Here is a 12,660-nt window from a genome sequence, read left to right as displayed (position 1 = left end):
TTTTCCATTCTATATGTCTGAAGCGTATTATATTGTAACTTCTTATTGACAAGTTGTCTTCGTTTTTCTTTTGTCGTATGTCTTTGAGGTTCTTTTTCTAATTTTGTAATCTTTTTCCAATTGATCTAGTTCTGCCATATATTCTTTCTTAATTTTAGATGTATAACTTATTATCTGACCCCTCAAATATGCTTTCATCGCATCCCATAGTATAAATTTATCATCCACTGAATGAGAGTTTGTCTCCAAAAAAAACTGGATCTGTTTTTACAAAAAATCACAAAAATCTTGACGTTTTAATAATGTTGAATTAACTCTCCATCTATACACTGCAATCTTTGCAAAGGTTCTGGATTTCTGCCCTGAAATTCATTTGCCTCATTTCCTCTCTCTTCTCCTTTGACACTTCTTAAAAGCTACTGCTTCGAACAACATTCTAAATACCTGCCCCGATGCTTTCATGTGATATAGTGTCAAATTCTGTTGGATATACTCTTGCAAAGTACCCTGCAATCTTTTGCTAAGTTATGCATGAAATTGTCGTTGCAATTGAAGTAAAAGAGACCCAAAGATACACCCTTTCTTTACACTTCAACCATCAGGCTCCTGAACCAGAGTGGATAACTTCACTCACCTCAACTCTGAACTGACTCCACAACCTATGGCCTCACTTTCATGGACTCTACAACTCATGTTCTCAGTAGTATTTATGTATGGATTTATTTATGATTGTTTGTTTATTTTGTATTTGCACAGTTTGTCTCCTTTTGGTTATTGGTTGTTTGTCAGTCTGTGTGTAGTTTTTCATTGATTCTAGTCTATGCCTTTGTTCCACTGTGAATGCCTGCAAAACAACAGTTTCCAGTTTATCATATTTTAACACTGCTTTGTCATTTCCTGTCAGAGTCACTTCACACGCAGACACTCGTGTACCTCGCGCCACTTTGTGGCCAGACCATCTAGGTATATAAGCTATCTTATGTACTTATATTTTAATGTAACACACAAAATGCAGAAGGAATTCAGCAGATCAGGCAGTATCTATGGATGTGAATAAACAATCGACCTTTTGGGCTGAGACGTTTCTTCAAATCAAATCAAATCAACTCAAAGTACATTTATTATAAAGAATGTATAAATTATACACCTTGAGATTTGTTTGCTTACAGGTAGCCACAAAGAAAGAAACCTGAAATATCCAATTAAAAAAAAAGAAAGAACATAATTACTGTGCAGAAAAAGGAAAAAGCAAAAGACACATCATGCCAACAATGGGAGCAAATGGCAGCACTCTGAACCAGATTGAGTCCTTGGATCCACTCTCTGGAGCAGCCGGTGTAGTAGGCCCAAGCCTCAATCTCAGTTCATCATATTAGTGGGCAAAAACGCCGTAAACCTCACAGAGATGACAGCCACCACAGTGAAGAATGAACATTGCGGGAGAACGAGCAAAGTCAGCCCGACCCGCGCTTCCACACACAGGCTTTCCAATCTATCTGGGACGGCCTTTTAAATTGTCCAAGCACTGAGTAGTGCCTTGGTCTAGAACCTGGACCCGGCACAGCGACATACCCAGACCACACAGTCCCAGGCTGTTCTCGATCTCCCCAAATAGGCTTGGCGCTTTGAGCAATCCAACCTCGCACCCAGGTTAGGTGGATGAGCATTGAAACTCTTCTTGAGGATACACCTTTTTAATGTGTTTTTTTATTACTGTGTTCTTTATCTTATGTGTTTTTTTTTATGCTGCATCAGATCTGGAGCTAACAATTATTTCTTTACACTTGCGTACTGAAAATGACATTAAAAATGACATTAAATCTTGAACCTTGAAAATGAATCTCTGGATATATATAGTAACATATACGTACTTTGATAATAAATTTACTTTAAGCTTTGAACACTGACACTATTTCCTAAAAGCAAGACATCACACCCTTTCCTGAATTTCTGCCAGAGATGCATTTGCCTGATGATTAGTCCACAAAAATTAAAAGGTTTTTTATTTCTATAGTACAAATAAGATCTAAAGGGTGGCCAAAAGGTATTTATAACACATCACAACTTGCTCCATTTAATTTTATGTCACTACCCCTTTAACAAGAACCATCAATTTCTCTATGTTATAATTTAGAAACAAAAACACACGCTGACAGCAACTGCAATCACAAAGTCATTGAAGGACTTCCGGAATGCATGTCATAGCAAATTAAGGCTCTTGTACTTCCTTTTTGCCAGCTTCCTGCTGCTAAGGCAAATATATTTAGAAATACGCAACAGGAACTGCAGCCTCTTCATAATAAGAGGCTGATGAACAAGCTGCACAGCTTCCTTAACAGACACTCGCCAGTACCAACGGCAATTGTGCAATTAATGGTTTTTAAATCCCAACACTATGAATAGAGAAGCAGCTGAAAGTCTGCAAGGGCCCAATTACAGGGTCAAAAATTTGAATCATTTGTGTTTCATCATCAGTGTTGAGAAGAGCACAACATTTAATTGAAATCATTAGATTGGAACTTGAGCAAGTAAATTGAGCACATTAGTTTGAAAACAAAGCCCAGTAAACAAATTTAATATTCCATCTCAGCTTCTGTGATATATCTGGCTGTAAAACATGCATCAGTCTTTGTTCTGAAATATTCTAGTCAGGTACCTTATCTTTTGTAGAATAAGATTTCCATTAACCTTTACATGAAGAACCACTCCATCACATCACAGCAGAATGGAGAGCTCTGCTGTAGATTTAAGCCAACGACTTCTTCAGAACCACCCAACCCTCAGAAGGAAAAGTTACTTCTTTTCTACTAATTCCTTCAGTCATCTTAAACACCTCAATTAAATGGTCAATAGACACAATGTGCTGGAGGAGCCCAGCAGGTCAGGCAGCATCTATGGACGGGAAGAAACAGTCGATGCTTCGGGCCAGGAGATTTCATCAGGACTGGAAAGGAAGGGGGAAGAAGTCAGAAATCCCCCTTCCTTTCCAGTCCTGATGAAACACCCTGGCCCGAAACATTCCCTGTTTATCTCCATCCATAGATGCTGCCTGACCTGCTGGGCTCCTCCAACACATTGTGTGTGTGATTCCAGATTTCCAGCATCTGCAGTACCTCTTGTGTCTCTGAGTTAAATGGTCACTTAACCATCCATATGCAAAAAAAAACATAAATCTAATATTCACAACTTACCCTCATTATTTAATCCCTTAAATCCACTGCAATCCCTCTCGGAACACATTCACCCTGCTTTCGATGCATGCCAAAAGCCAGCCTCTCATAGGCTCTAAATGCCTATTACTCAACTTTCAGTTCCACATACAGTCCACAATTCAGTTTCTGAATCATTCCACTGGCTTTAATTTATTTGTTTTGAACCTCCAAAATGTCTCTGTTCCTTCATATTTTGTAATGTCAGTTTCTAAACCTTTCCTCCAATGAATGACAATTTTAAATGCATTTTCTACCATCAAACAGTGCAGTGGCGGTACATTGCAATGCAATTCATAATAGAGAAAAAAAACTATGAATTACAATTACAATGACATGTATAGGAAACAGGGGGTAAATCAGGTGCTTGAAGAGTATAAGAAGTGCAAGAAAATACTTAAGAAAGAAATCAGGAAGGCTAAAAGAAGACATGAGGTTGCCTTGGCAGTCAAAGTGAAGGATAATCCAAAGAGCTTTTACAAATATATTAAGAGCAAAAGGATTGTAAGGGATAAAATTGGTCCTCTTGAAGATCAGAGTGGTCAGCTTTGTGCGGAACCAAAGGAAATGGGGGAGATCTTAAATAGGTTTTTTGCGTCTGTATTTACTAAGGAAGCTGGCATGAAATCTATGGAATTGAGGGAATCAAGTAGTGAGACCATGGAAACTGTACTGATTGAAAAGGAGGAGGTCCTTGCTGTCTTGAGGAAAATTAAAGTGGATAAGTCCCCGGGACCTGACAGAGTGTTCCCTCAGACCTTGAAGGAGACTAGTGTTGAAATTGCGGGGGCCCTGGCAGAAATATTTAAAATATCGCTGTCTACGAGTGAAGTGCCGGAGGATTGGAGAGTGGCTCATGTTGTTCCGTTGTTTAAAAAAGGATCGAAAAGTAATCCAGGAAATTATAGGCCGGTGAGTTTAACGTCAGTAGTAGGTAAGTTATTGGAGGGAGTACTAAGAGACAGAATCTACAAGCATTTGGATAGACAGGGACTTATTAGGGAGAGTCAACATGGCTTTGTGCGTGGTAGGTCATGTTTGACCAATCTATTGGAGTTTTTCGAGGAGGTTACCAGGAAAGTGGATGAAGGGAAGACAGTGGATATTGTCTACATGGACTTCAGTAAGGCCTTTGACAAGGTCCCGCATGGGAGGTTAGTTAGGAAAATTCACTCGCTAGGTATACATGGACAGGTGGTAAATTGGATTAGACATTGGCTCGATGGAAGAAGCCAGAGAGTGGTGGTAGAGAATTGCTTCTCTGAGTGAAGGCCTGTGACTAGTGGTGTGCCACAGGGATCAGTGCTGGGTCTATTGTTATTTGTCATCTATATCAATGCTCTGGATGATAATGTGGTAAATTGGATCAGCAAATTTGCTGATGATACAAAGATTGGAGGTGTAGTAGACAGTGAGGAAGGTTTTCAGAGCCTGCAGAGGGACTTGGACCAGCTGGAAAAATGGGTTGAAAAATGGCAGATGGAGTTTAATACTGACAAGTGTGAGGTATTGCACGTTGGAAGGACAAACCAACGTAGAACATACGGGGTTAATGGTAAGGCACTGAGGAGTGCAGTGGAACAGAGGGATCTGGGAATACAGATACAAAATTCCCTAAAAGTGTCGTCACAGGTAGGTAGGATTGTAAAGAGAGCTTTTGGTACATTGGCCTTTATTAATTGAAGTATTGAGTATAAGAGCTGGAATGTTATGATGAGGTTGTATAAGGCATTGGTGAGGCCGAATCTGGAGTATTGTGTTCAGTTTTGGTCACCAAATTACAGGAAGGATATAAATAAGGTTGAAAGAGTGCAGAGAAGGTTTACAAGGATGTTGCCGGGACTTGAGAAACTCAGTTACAGAGAAAGGTTGAATAGGTTAGGACTTTATTCCCTGGAGCGTAGAAGAATGAGGGGAGATTTGATAGAGGTATATAGAATTATGATGGGTATAGATAGAGTGAATGCAAGCAGGCTTTTTCCACTGAGGCAAGGGGAGAAAAAAAACAGAGGACATGGGTTAAGGGTGAGGGGGGAAAAGTTTAAAGGGAACATTAGAGGGGGCTTCTTCACACAGAGAGTGGTGGGAGTATAGAATGAGCTGCCAAACGAGGTGGTAAATGCGGGTTCTTTTTTAACATTTAAGAATAAATTGGACAGATACATGGATGGGAGGTGTATGGAGGGATATGGTCTGTGTGCAGGTCAGTGGGACTAGGCAGAAAATGGTTCGGCACAGCCAAGAAGGGCCAAAGGGCCTGTTTCTGTGCTGTAGTTTCTATGGTTCTATGGTAAGATTGTATTATATTAAATAGTTAAATTAAATAAGTAGTGCAAAAATAGGAATAAAACAGTAGTGAGGTAGTGTTCATAGGTTCAATATCCATTTCAGTAATCGGATGGCAGAAGGGAAGAAGCTGTTCCTGAATCATTGAGTGTGTGCCTTGAGGCTTCTGTATCTCCTTCCTGAGAACAAGTCATGACCTGGATGGTGAGGGATCCTTAATGATGGAAGCTGCCTTTTTGAGGCACTGCTCCTTGAAGATGTCCTGGATACTATGGAGGCTAGTGTCCATGACGGAGCTGACTAATTCTTACTTAGATTTGCAAACACAACAAAGGTGTGAGTACAAACCCTGAGGAGCACAGCCATTCACCTTTCCCAGGGCAATGAAATGACTTTAAATCCAGGTTTTCAGATTTTTATTAGCAACCTCTTCTTGCAAAATTACTAAATGGTTTGTGCTAGTCCACAAACATTACTTGCAACTTCTCATTTATACATAGAGTAGAAAAAAAAATTCTCACACACTAGACAATGATAGAATCCCTTCTCTCCCTTTAAGAAATGGGATGACTTCAGCAATTTGTCATTTCAAGATGACAACATGTGAATTATTTTTTGTTTCTCTTTGCATCCTCAACCTATGAAGTCTAACGCTCAGCATGTATTCAAATAAGTCTGCCATTTCCTTACCTTGAAATACATCCACATATCCAACGTCACAGATCTCACATTACTCCTACTCACCATTTTCCATTGATATAAAAATAAACAAACTACATTAACATTATATTACAAGCTCATTCTTGTAGTTTAAATTTTAAAGCAGCTCCCATTTCTGCTATGAGTCATACTTTCTCCGTTTTCTCAGGTTCTTACCAAAGGCTTCTCAAACTCTATTTCCGAAGATGTTGCAGATAAAGGACTGACAGGACTCAGTGACGGTGAACTCTCCACACTGGAAATATAGTCTGGGTCAGGAACATAGAGATTCTACAGAAGAGAGAGCAAAAAAAGGCACTCAACAACTAATTATAAACCACTGTAGGATCTGTGCTATTCCAAATTTTTCTGAAGTACTCCATTAAACAGCTGATTTAAAATCAATAAAGAAATTATACAGAAGACAAAAGATAGACTTTATCTTCTACTTCATCATTTTAACACAATGCAGCTTCATAAATGTAGCAATGGCATTTGGCAGGAATGTACAACTGAACTTGGAGGAAGAGAGAAAGGAAGATAAAAACAGGAATTGCTGTTCCACATCAGTGTCTGGAACGCACCGGCAGAAGTGTGATTTATCACCATTAAGGGCAAGCACAAATCATAGACTTGACACTGATCTTTTGCACAATCACTTTCAGAATCAGAATCAGTTTTAATATCACTGGCATACATTGTGAAATTTGTTAACTTAGCACCAGCACTACAATGCAATACATGATAAATATAAAAAAAGTTAAATTATATATATATGTTAAATTTAAAATAGCAGAGCAAAAGCAGAAATAATAAGAAAAAGTGAGGTAGTATTTATGGGTTCAATGTCCATTTAGAATGGCAGAAGGGAAGAAGTTGTTCCTGAATTGTTGAGTGTGTGCCTTCAGGCTTCTGTACCTCCTTTCTGTTGGTAGTAATGAGAACAAAGTTTGCCCTGGGTGGTGGGGGTCCTTAATGATAGATGCTACCTTTCTGAGGCACCGCTCCTCGAAGATGTCCTGGATACTATGGAAGCTAGTACCCATGATGTTTACAACTCTCTGCAGTTTATTTTGATCCTGTGCAGTAGCCTCCTCCCCCCCGCCCATACTAGATGGTGATGCAGCCAGTCAGAATGCTCTCCACTGTACATTTATTGAAGTTTTTGAGTGTTTTAGGTGACAAATCAAATCTGCTCAAACTCCTAACACTACTGAGTTTAGCGAATGAAGAAACAGAAGATGGTTGAAATACTCAGCAAGCCAAGCAGCAACTGTAAAAATGGAAAACGGATTTAAAAATACAAACTGCTAGAGGAATTCATCAGGCAAATGGGGCAGCTCTGTAGCGTAGCTGTTAGCACAACACTTTTACAGCATCATCAGGACCTAGGTTTACTTCCCACTGCTGTCTGTAAGGAGTGTCTGTCTACGTGACCGTGTAGGTTTCCTCAGGATGCTCGGGTTTACTCCCACAGTCCGAAAATGCACAATTGGTCACATGGGTATAACTGAGCGGCACAGGCTCATTGGGCTGGATGGGCCGGTTACCATGCTGTGTCTATAAATAATACAAAATAAATGGACAGTTGACGCTTTGGGTCAAACACTTCATCTGGATTGTCATATTCCGTCCAAGTGAAGGGTTTTGATCCAAAATGTCCACAGTTCATTTCTCTCTACAGATGCTACATGATCTGCTAAGCTCTTCTGGCAGTTGGTTTTTGTAGATTCCAACATCTGTAGTCTCTTCTGTCTCCTAATGTTTCAGACAGATGACCCAACATTAGAGCTGGGAAAAGTGAAGCGGAAGAGGGATATAGAAAGTGAAAGAGAAAAGGGGCAACTGGTGACTGAATGAAAATATGAGCAACATATACTGTTGGCTGATCTGGGGTACTTGTTGGCACAGGGTGGCCACAGTGATTGTGTGGTGTTTTAGGAACTCAACCACTGAGGCAGGTTGTAGTCAGGACAGGGAAACTCAAAACATTCACCAAAGGAAGTGTGCTGGGGAAATCATGAGATCATTGTTGGACTGGTTACCAGAATGGTTGTGAGTATAATAAATAGTTGGCACCTGGCAAGGAGCGTTAGGGAAAGAAGGAAGGGGATCCTAGTGTTTGGGATTGTTATAATCTCTTAACTTCAAATAAAGACATTTCATTACAGAATAAGGAATTCTGATTAGTTATTATTCACCAAAAGAAATCTCTAGTCAGCCTACAATTCCTGTAATACTGGTCATTGTAAACAGTGAATCTGAGGAGACTCCAGTCTGATGCCAGAAGCCTCAGGTCACATCACAGAGACAACTCACCAGCATGGCAGAGATGTTCACCTTGGCTCAGCAGACAGCAATCTGATCCTGTCAGAGATTGCATGTTCAAACTATCACTCGAAGCTAGAACGATACCAAATAAATGGCTAATCGTGTACTGTATTCAGGAAGCATTCACATTTAAGGAAGTGTAACTGTGAAGAAAGCACGGCAGTGCCTCTGCTTCCTTAGGAGTCTGTGGAGATTTGGCATGACATCTAAAACTTTAACAAATTTCCCTCGATGTGTAGTGGAGGGTGCACTGACTGGCTGCATCTCGGCCTGGTATGAAAGTACCAATGCCTATGAAGGTAGTGGATTCGGCCCAGTACTTCATGGGCAAAGCCCTCTCACCATTGAGGACATCTACATGAAACTCTGCCATAGGAAAGCATCATCTATCATCAGAGGTCCCCACCGCTCAGGCCAAGTCTTCTTTTCGATGCTGCCATCAGGTAGAAGGTACAAGATCCACAGGACTTGCACCACCAGGTTCAAGAGCAGTTACTACCCCTCAGCGATCAGGCTCTTGAATAAAAGAGGATAACGGCATTCACTTGTCCCACCATTGTTCCTACAACCAATGACTTCACTTTGTGTAGTCCTTATCTCACGTTCTTGTTATTTATTGCTATTTATTTATGTTTGCATTTGCACAGTTTGTTCTCTTCTACACTCTGGTTGATCTTTCATTGATCCTGTTAAGTATGCCCACAAGAAGATGAATCTCAGAGTTGTATATGGTGAAAAATACGTATTTTGATCTAATTAAACAAAACTAAATTTTGTCTGCTGTTTGGATGCACCTGACTGAAGTACAAAGCAATGTCTGAGGAACAATTATGTTCACTGGCTAATAGTTCCTTCTTCATCCTACTCATTGCCCTTGGGTTCTCTACATGGTAAGCGTGTGTGAGAAATTATGTAAATCTTAAGGTAATCAAAGATAACAGCACATAACTATTCATAGATATAGTTATATTTATTTACATATAATGCATATAGTCTGTAAAATATAAACAGCTCTTTCATGATTGTACAAGAGAGCTCGTTACCTGGCCTGGAACCACAGCTCTGGAGAATAACTTATTCAGCTGCACAAGCTCATTAGGCGTAGTGTCAAACTTGAGAGCAATGCTATTCAACGAGTCCCTTGATTCAACCTGTCAAAGAAACCACTCTGCAAGGTCAGAAGATCAGTAGTTATTTAAAGAATCACAGAAAGCAAACAATACAGAGACAGGTCATTTGGCCTACTGCATTCGTGCAAACTCCTATCCAGCCAAATCTCACCACGCAACATTCAATATTTATTACATATTCTCAGGCTGGAGATATCGAGGAAAGAAGAAGCTGGTGACCTAACACAGACCTTGAAGATAATTAAGGAGATTGATGGTGTATGTTTTCATATGTTGGGAAACCAGAATCTGAAGTCATGGGAGTAAACTTGCTTTACTAAAGGTGCTGTGAAGGAAGCTTTCCAGTTTTGATTTTTGGAAGGAGCAATGATTCAGCAGCACCTGCAGTAGAACGAGTGAAGATCAGTAAAGCACTGAAGATTTTGAGAAGGCTTGAGGTGATGTCAGAAGTTGTTCCTTCTGATTGGCGATTATGGAACAAGGGAAGATAGTCGCAGGATGAAGGATTGGACAGGTCGTGAATCTGAAATTGTCGGTCTCACATAGCTGTGGTTCAGCAGTTGCTCAGCATTCGATGCTGAGAATGGTAATTTTATGAAGAGCAAGGGACTTCAAGAGTGTGGGGACAAGAAGGTGAAGTTCAGGCCAAGAATCTTGCTAAATGGAGGAAGAGGCTTAGGAGTTCACACAATCTACTCCAACACAAATACACATCACACTGGTTCATATCAGTGAACAGTACTACCAAGATACAGGGGAGATTTACAACTGAAATACAAGGTACAAACTGAAAAACCTGAAAAGTGAGAAATAGAAGGAGTTATGGCAGTGGAAGAAATGGGTTACAGAGGAGTAGAGTGAACAATGAAAGTTGTAAAACTTTGGTCCTATTGCTCATTGCAGTTTAACTTCACAGGAAAATTTGATGCTTTGGTATAAATTGTAGTTGCTCCCAGTGTTCAACAGACCCAAGAACAATGGTTAGAAAGTCAAATCAAGGACATTAATATGGTTAAGCAAAAAAGTAAAAAATGCAAACAACTGATAACACTGTTTACAACGGACAAGTATACCCTGGTCTTGGTCACACTGCTTGCAAACTGGTCAATATGACTTGGTCAAATTGTGAGGTCTTATAATGCCACAGCAAAAGTTCAGGCCAGTAAGTAAGTGAGGAAGATTTCCAAAAAAATACACACACCCAGATCACAAAGGCACTAAATTGATTCTAGTTTGACGACTCTCTGGCATTGATGCCTGATCAGCTAGGGAACAGGCAGATGGTCCACCCCCATGAACTGATGACTTGTATGGCGCTGAAGATACTACCGAAATTTGTCGACAAATTGTTTAGCTACAATATTTGCGTCTTTGTTGCTGAGCAAGTAAGTTTTTCACTGCAATAGTGTATCTGTACTTGTGCCATAGGACAATAAACTTGACTCTGACAAGAACATAAGAACTTAAGAAATAGGAGCAGGAGTAGGCCATCTGGCCTGTCCAACCTGCTCCACCATTCAATAAGGTTTAGGCTGATCTGACCATGGACTCATCTCCACCTACCTGCCTTTTCCCCATAACCCTTAATTCCCCTTCTGTGCAAAAATTTATCCAACCTTGTCTTAAATATACAGCGGCATGCAAATATTTGGGCACCCCGGTCAAAATTTCTGTTACTGTGAATAGCTAAGCGAATAAAAGATGAACTGATTTCCAAAAGGCATAAAGTTAAAAATGACACACTTCTTTAATATTTTAAGCAAGAAAACTTTTTTATTCAAAAAAAGTTCAACATTTTTTTTTATTCAAAAAAATTCAAAGCTGTATTCAAAAGGAACATCTAAACAAATCTGATGCATTTTGGAAACAAGTCCTGTGGACTGATGAAGTTAAAATAGAACTTCTTGGCCGCAATGAGCAACGGTACGTTTGGAGAAAAAAGGGTGCAGAATTTCAAGAAAAGAACCCCTCTCCAACTGTTAAGCACGGGGGTGGATCGATCATGCTTTGGGCTTGTGTTGCAGTCAGTGGCACAGGGAACATTTACTGGTAGAGGGAAGAATGAATTCAATTAAATACCAGCAAATTCTAGAAGCAAACATCACACCGTCTGTAAAAAAAAAGCTGAAGATGAGAAGAGGATGGCTTCCACAACAGGTGATGCTAAACACACCTCAAAATCCACAATGAACTACCTCAAGAGGCGCAAGCTGAAGGTTTTGCCATGGCCCTCACAGTCCCCCGACCTAAACATCATCGAGAATCTGTGGATAGACCTCAAAAGAGCAGTGCATGCAAGACAGCCCAAGAATCTCTCAGAACTAGAAGCCTTTTGCAAGGAAAAATGGGTGAAAATCCTCCAAAGAAGAATTGAAAGACTCTTAACTGGCTATAGAAAGCGTTTACAAGCTGTGATACTTGCCAAAGGGGGTGTTACTAAGTACTGACCATGCAGGGTGCCCAAACTTTTGCTTTGGGCCCTTTTCCTTTTTTGTTATTTTGAAACTGTAAAAGATGGAAATATATTAAGTTTTCTTGCTTAAAATATTAAAGAAATGTGTCATCTTTAACTTTATGCCTTTTGGAAATCAGTTCATATTTTACCCACTTAGTTATTCACAGTAACAGAAATTTTGACCAGGGGTGCCAAACTTTTACATACCACTGCATGTACTGAGGCAGCCTCCATGGCTATTAATTAGGTGACATTACTTGTCATCAGGCTGGTCATTATAAACTATGCAAATCATGAAGGGTCTTTGACCTGAAACAGTAATACCTCCTCTCTCTGCACATACACTACTCAATGTGTAGCATTCTTTGTGTCTGTGTCACATCTTACAGATTGAGAACACGGCAGCAGCCATGCAGACATTTAAATGTACATGCATGGCCTGCTTCTGTTGGGATGCAATTATCAAAGAAGCGCATCAGATGAACAGTGAAAGGTACTATTTGATTGAAAACAAGAAATGGATAAGTTGTAAAGTACAAAACGTTCACAT

The 12,660-nt window shown here is 39.9% G+C and overlaps 1 protein-coding gene across 2 annotated transcripts in view; it reads right to left on the bottom strand.

The window, feature by feature from the left end:
* Positions 1–12,660, bottom strand: part of LOC134349800 (oxidation resistance protein 1-like) — a 568,100-nt gene that overhangs the window by 193,094 nt on the left and 362,346 nt on the right. For both annotated transcript variants that reach the window (XM_063054685.1, XM_063054693.1), the window contains exons 5-6: positions 9,569–9,676; positions 6,372–6,485 (exon numbers count right to left, since the gene is read on the bottom strand). In XM_063054685.1, coding sequence (XP_062910755.1) covers positions 6,372–6,485; positions 9,569–9,676 — 222 coding nt within the window. The remainder of the gene's footprint in view (positions 1–6,371; positions 6,486–9,568; positions 9,677–12,660) is intronic.

Source organism: Mobula hypostoma, chromosome 1 (genome assembly GCF_963921235.1).
Source record: "Mobula hypostoma chromosome 1, sMobHyp1.1, whole genome shotgun sequence".
Classification (NCBI taxonomy): domain Eukaryota; kingdom Metazoa; phylum Chordata; class Chondrichthyes; order Myliobatiformes; family Myliobatidae; genus Mobula; species Mobula hypostoma.
This window is presented reverse-complemented; position numbering and strand designations above follow the sequence as displayed.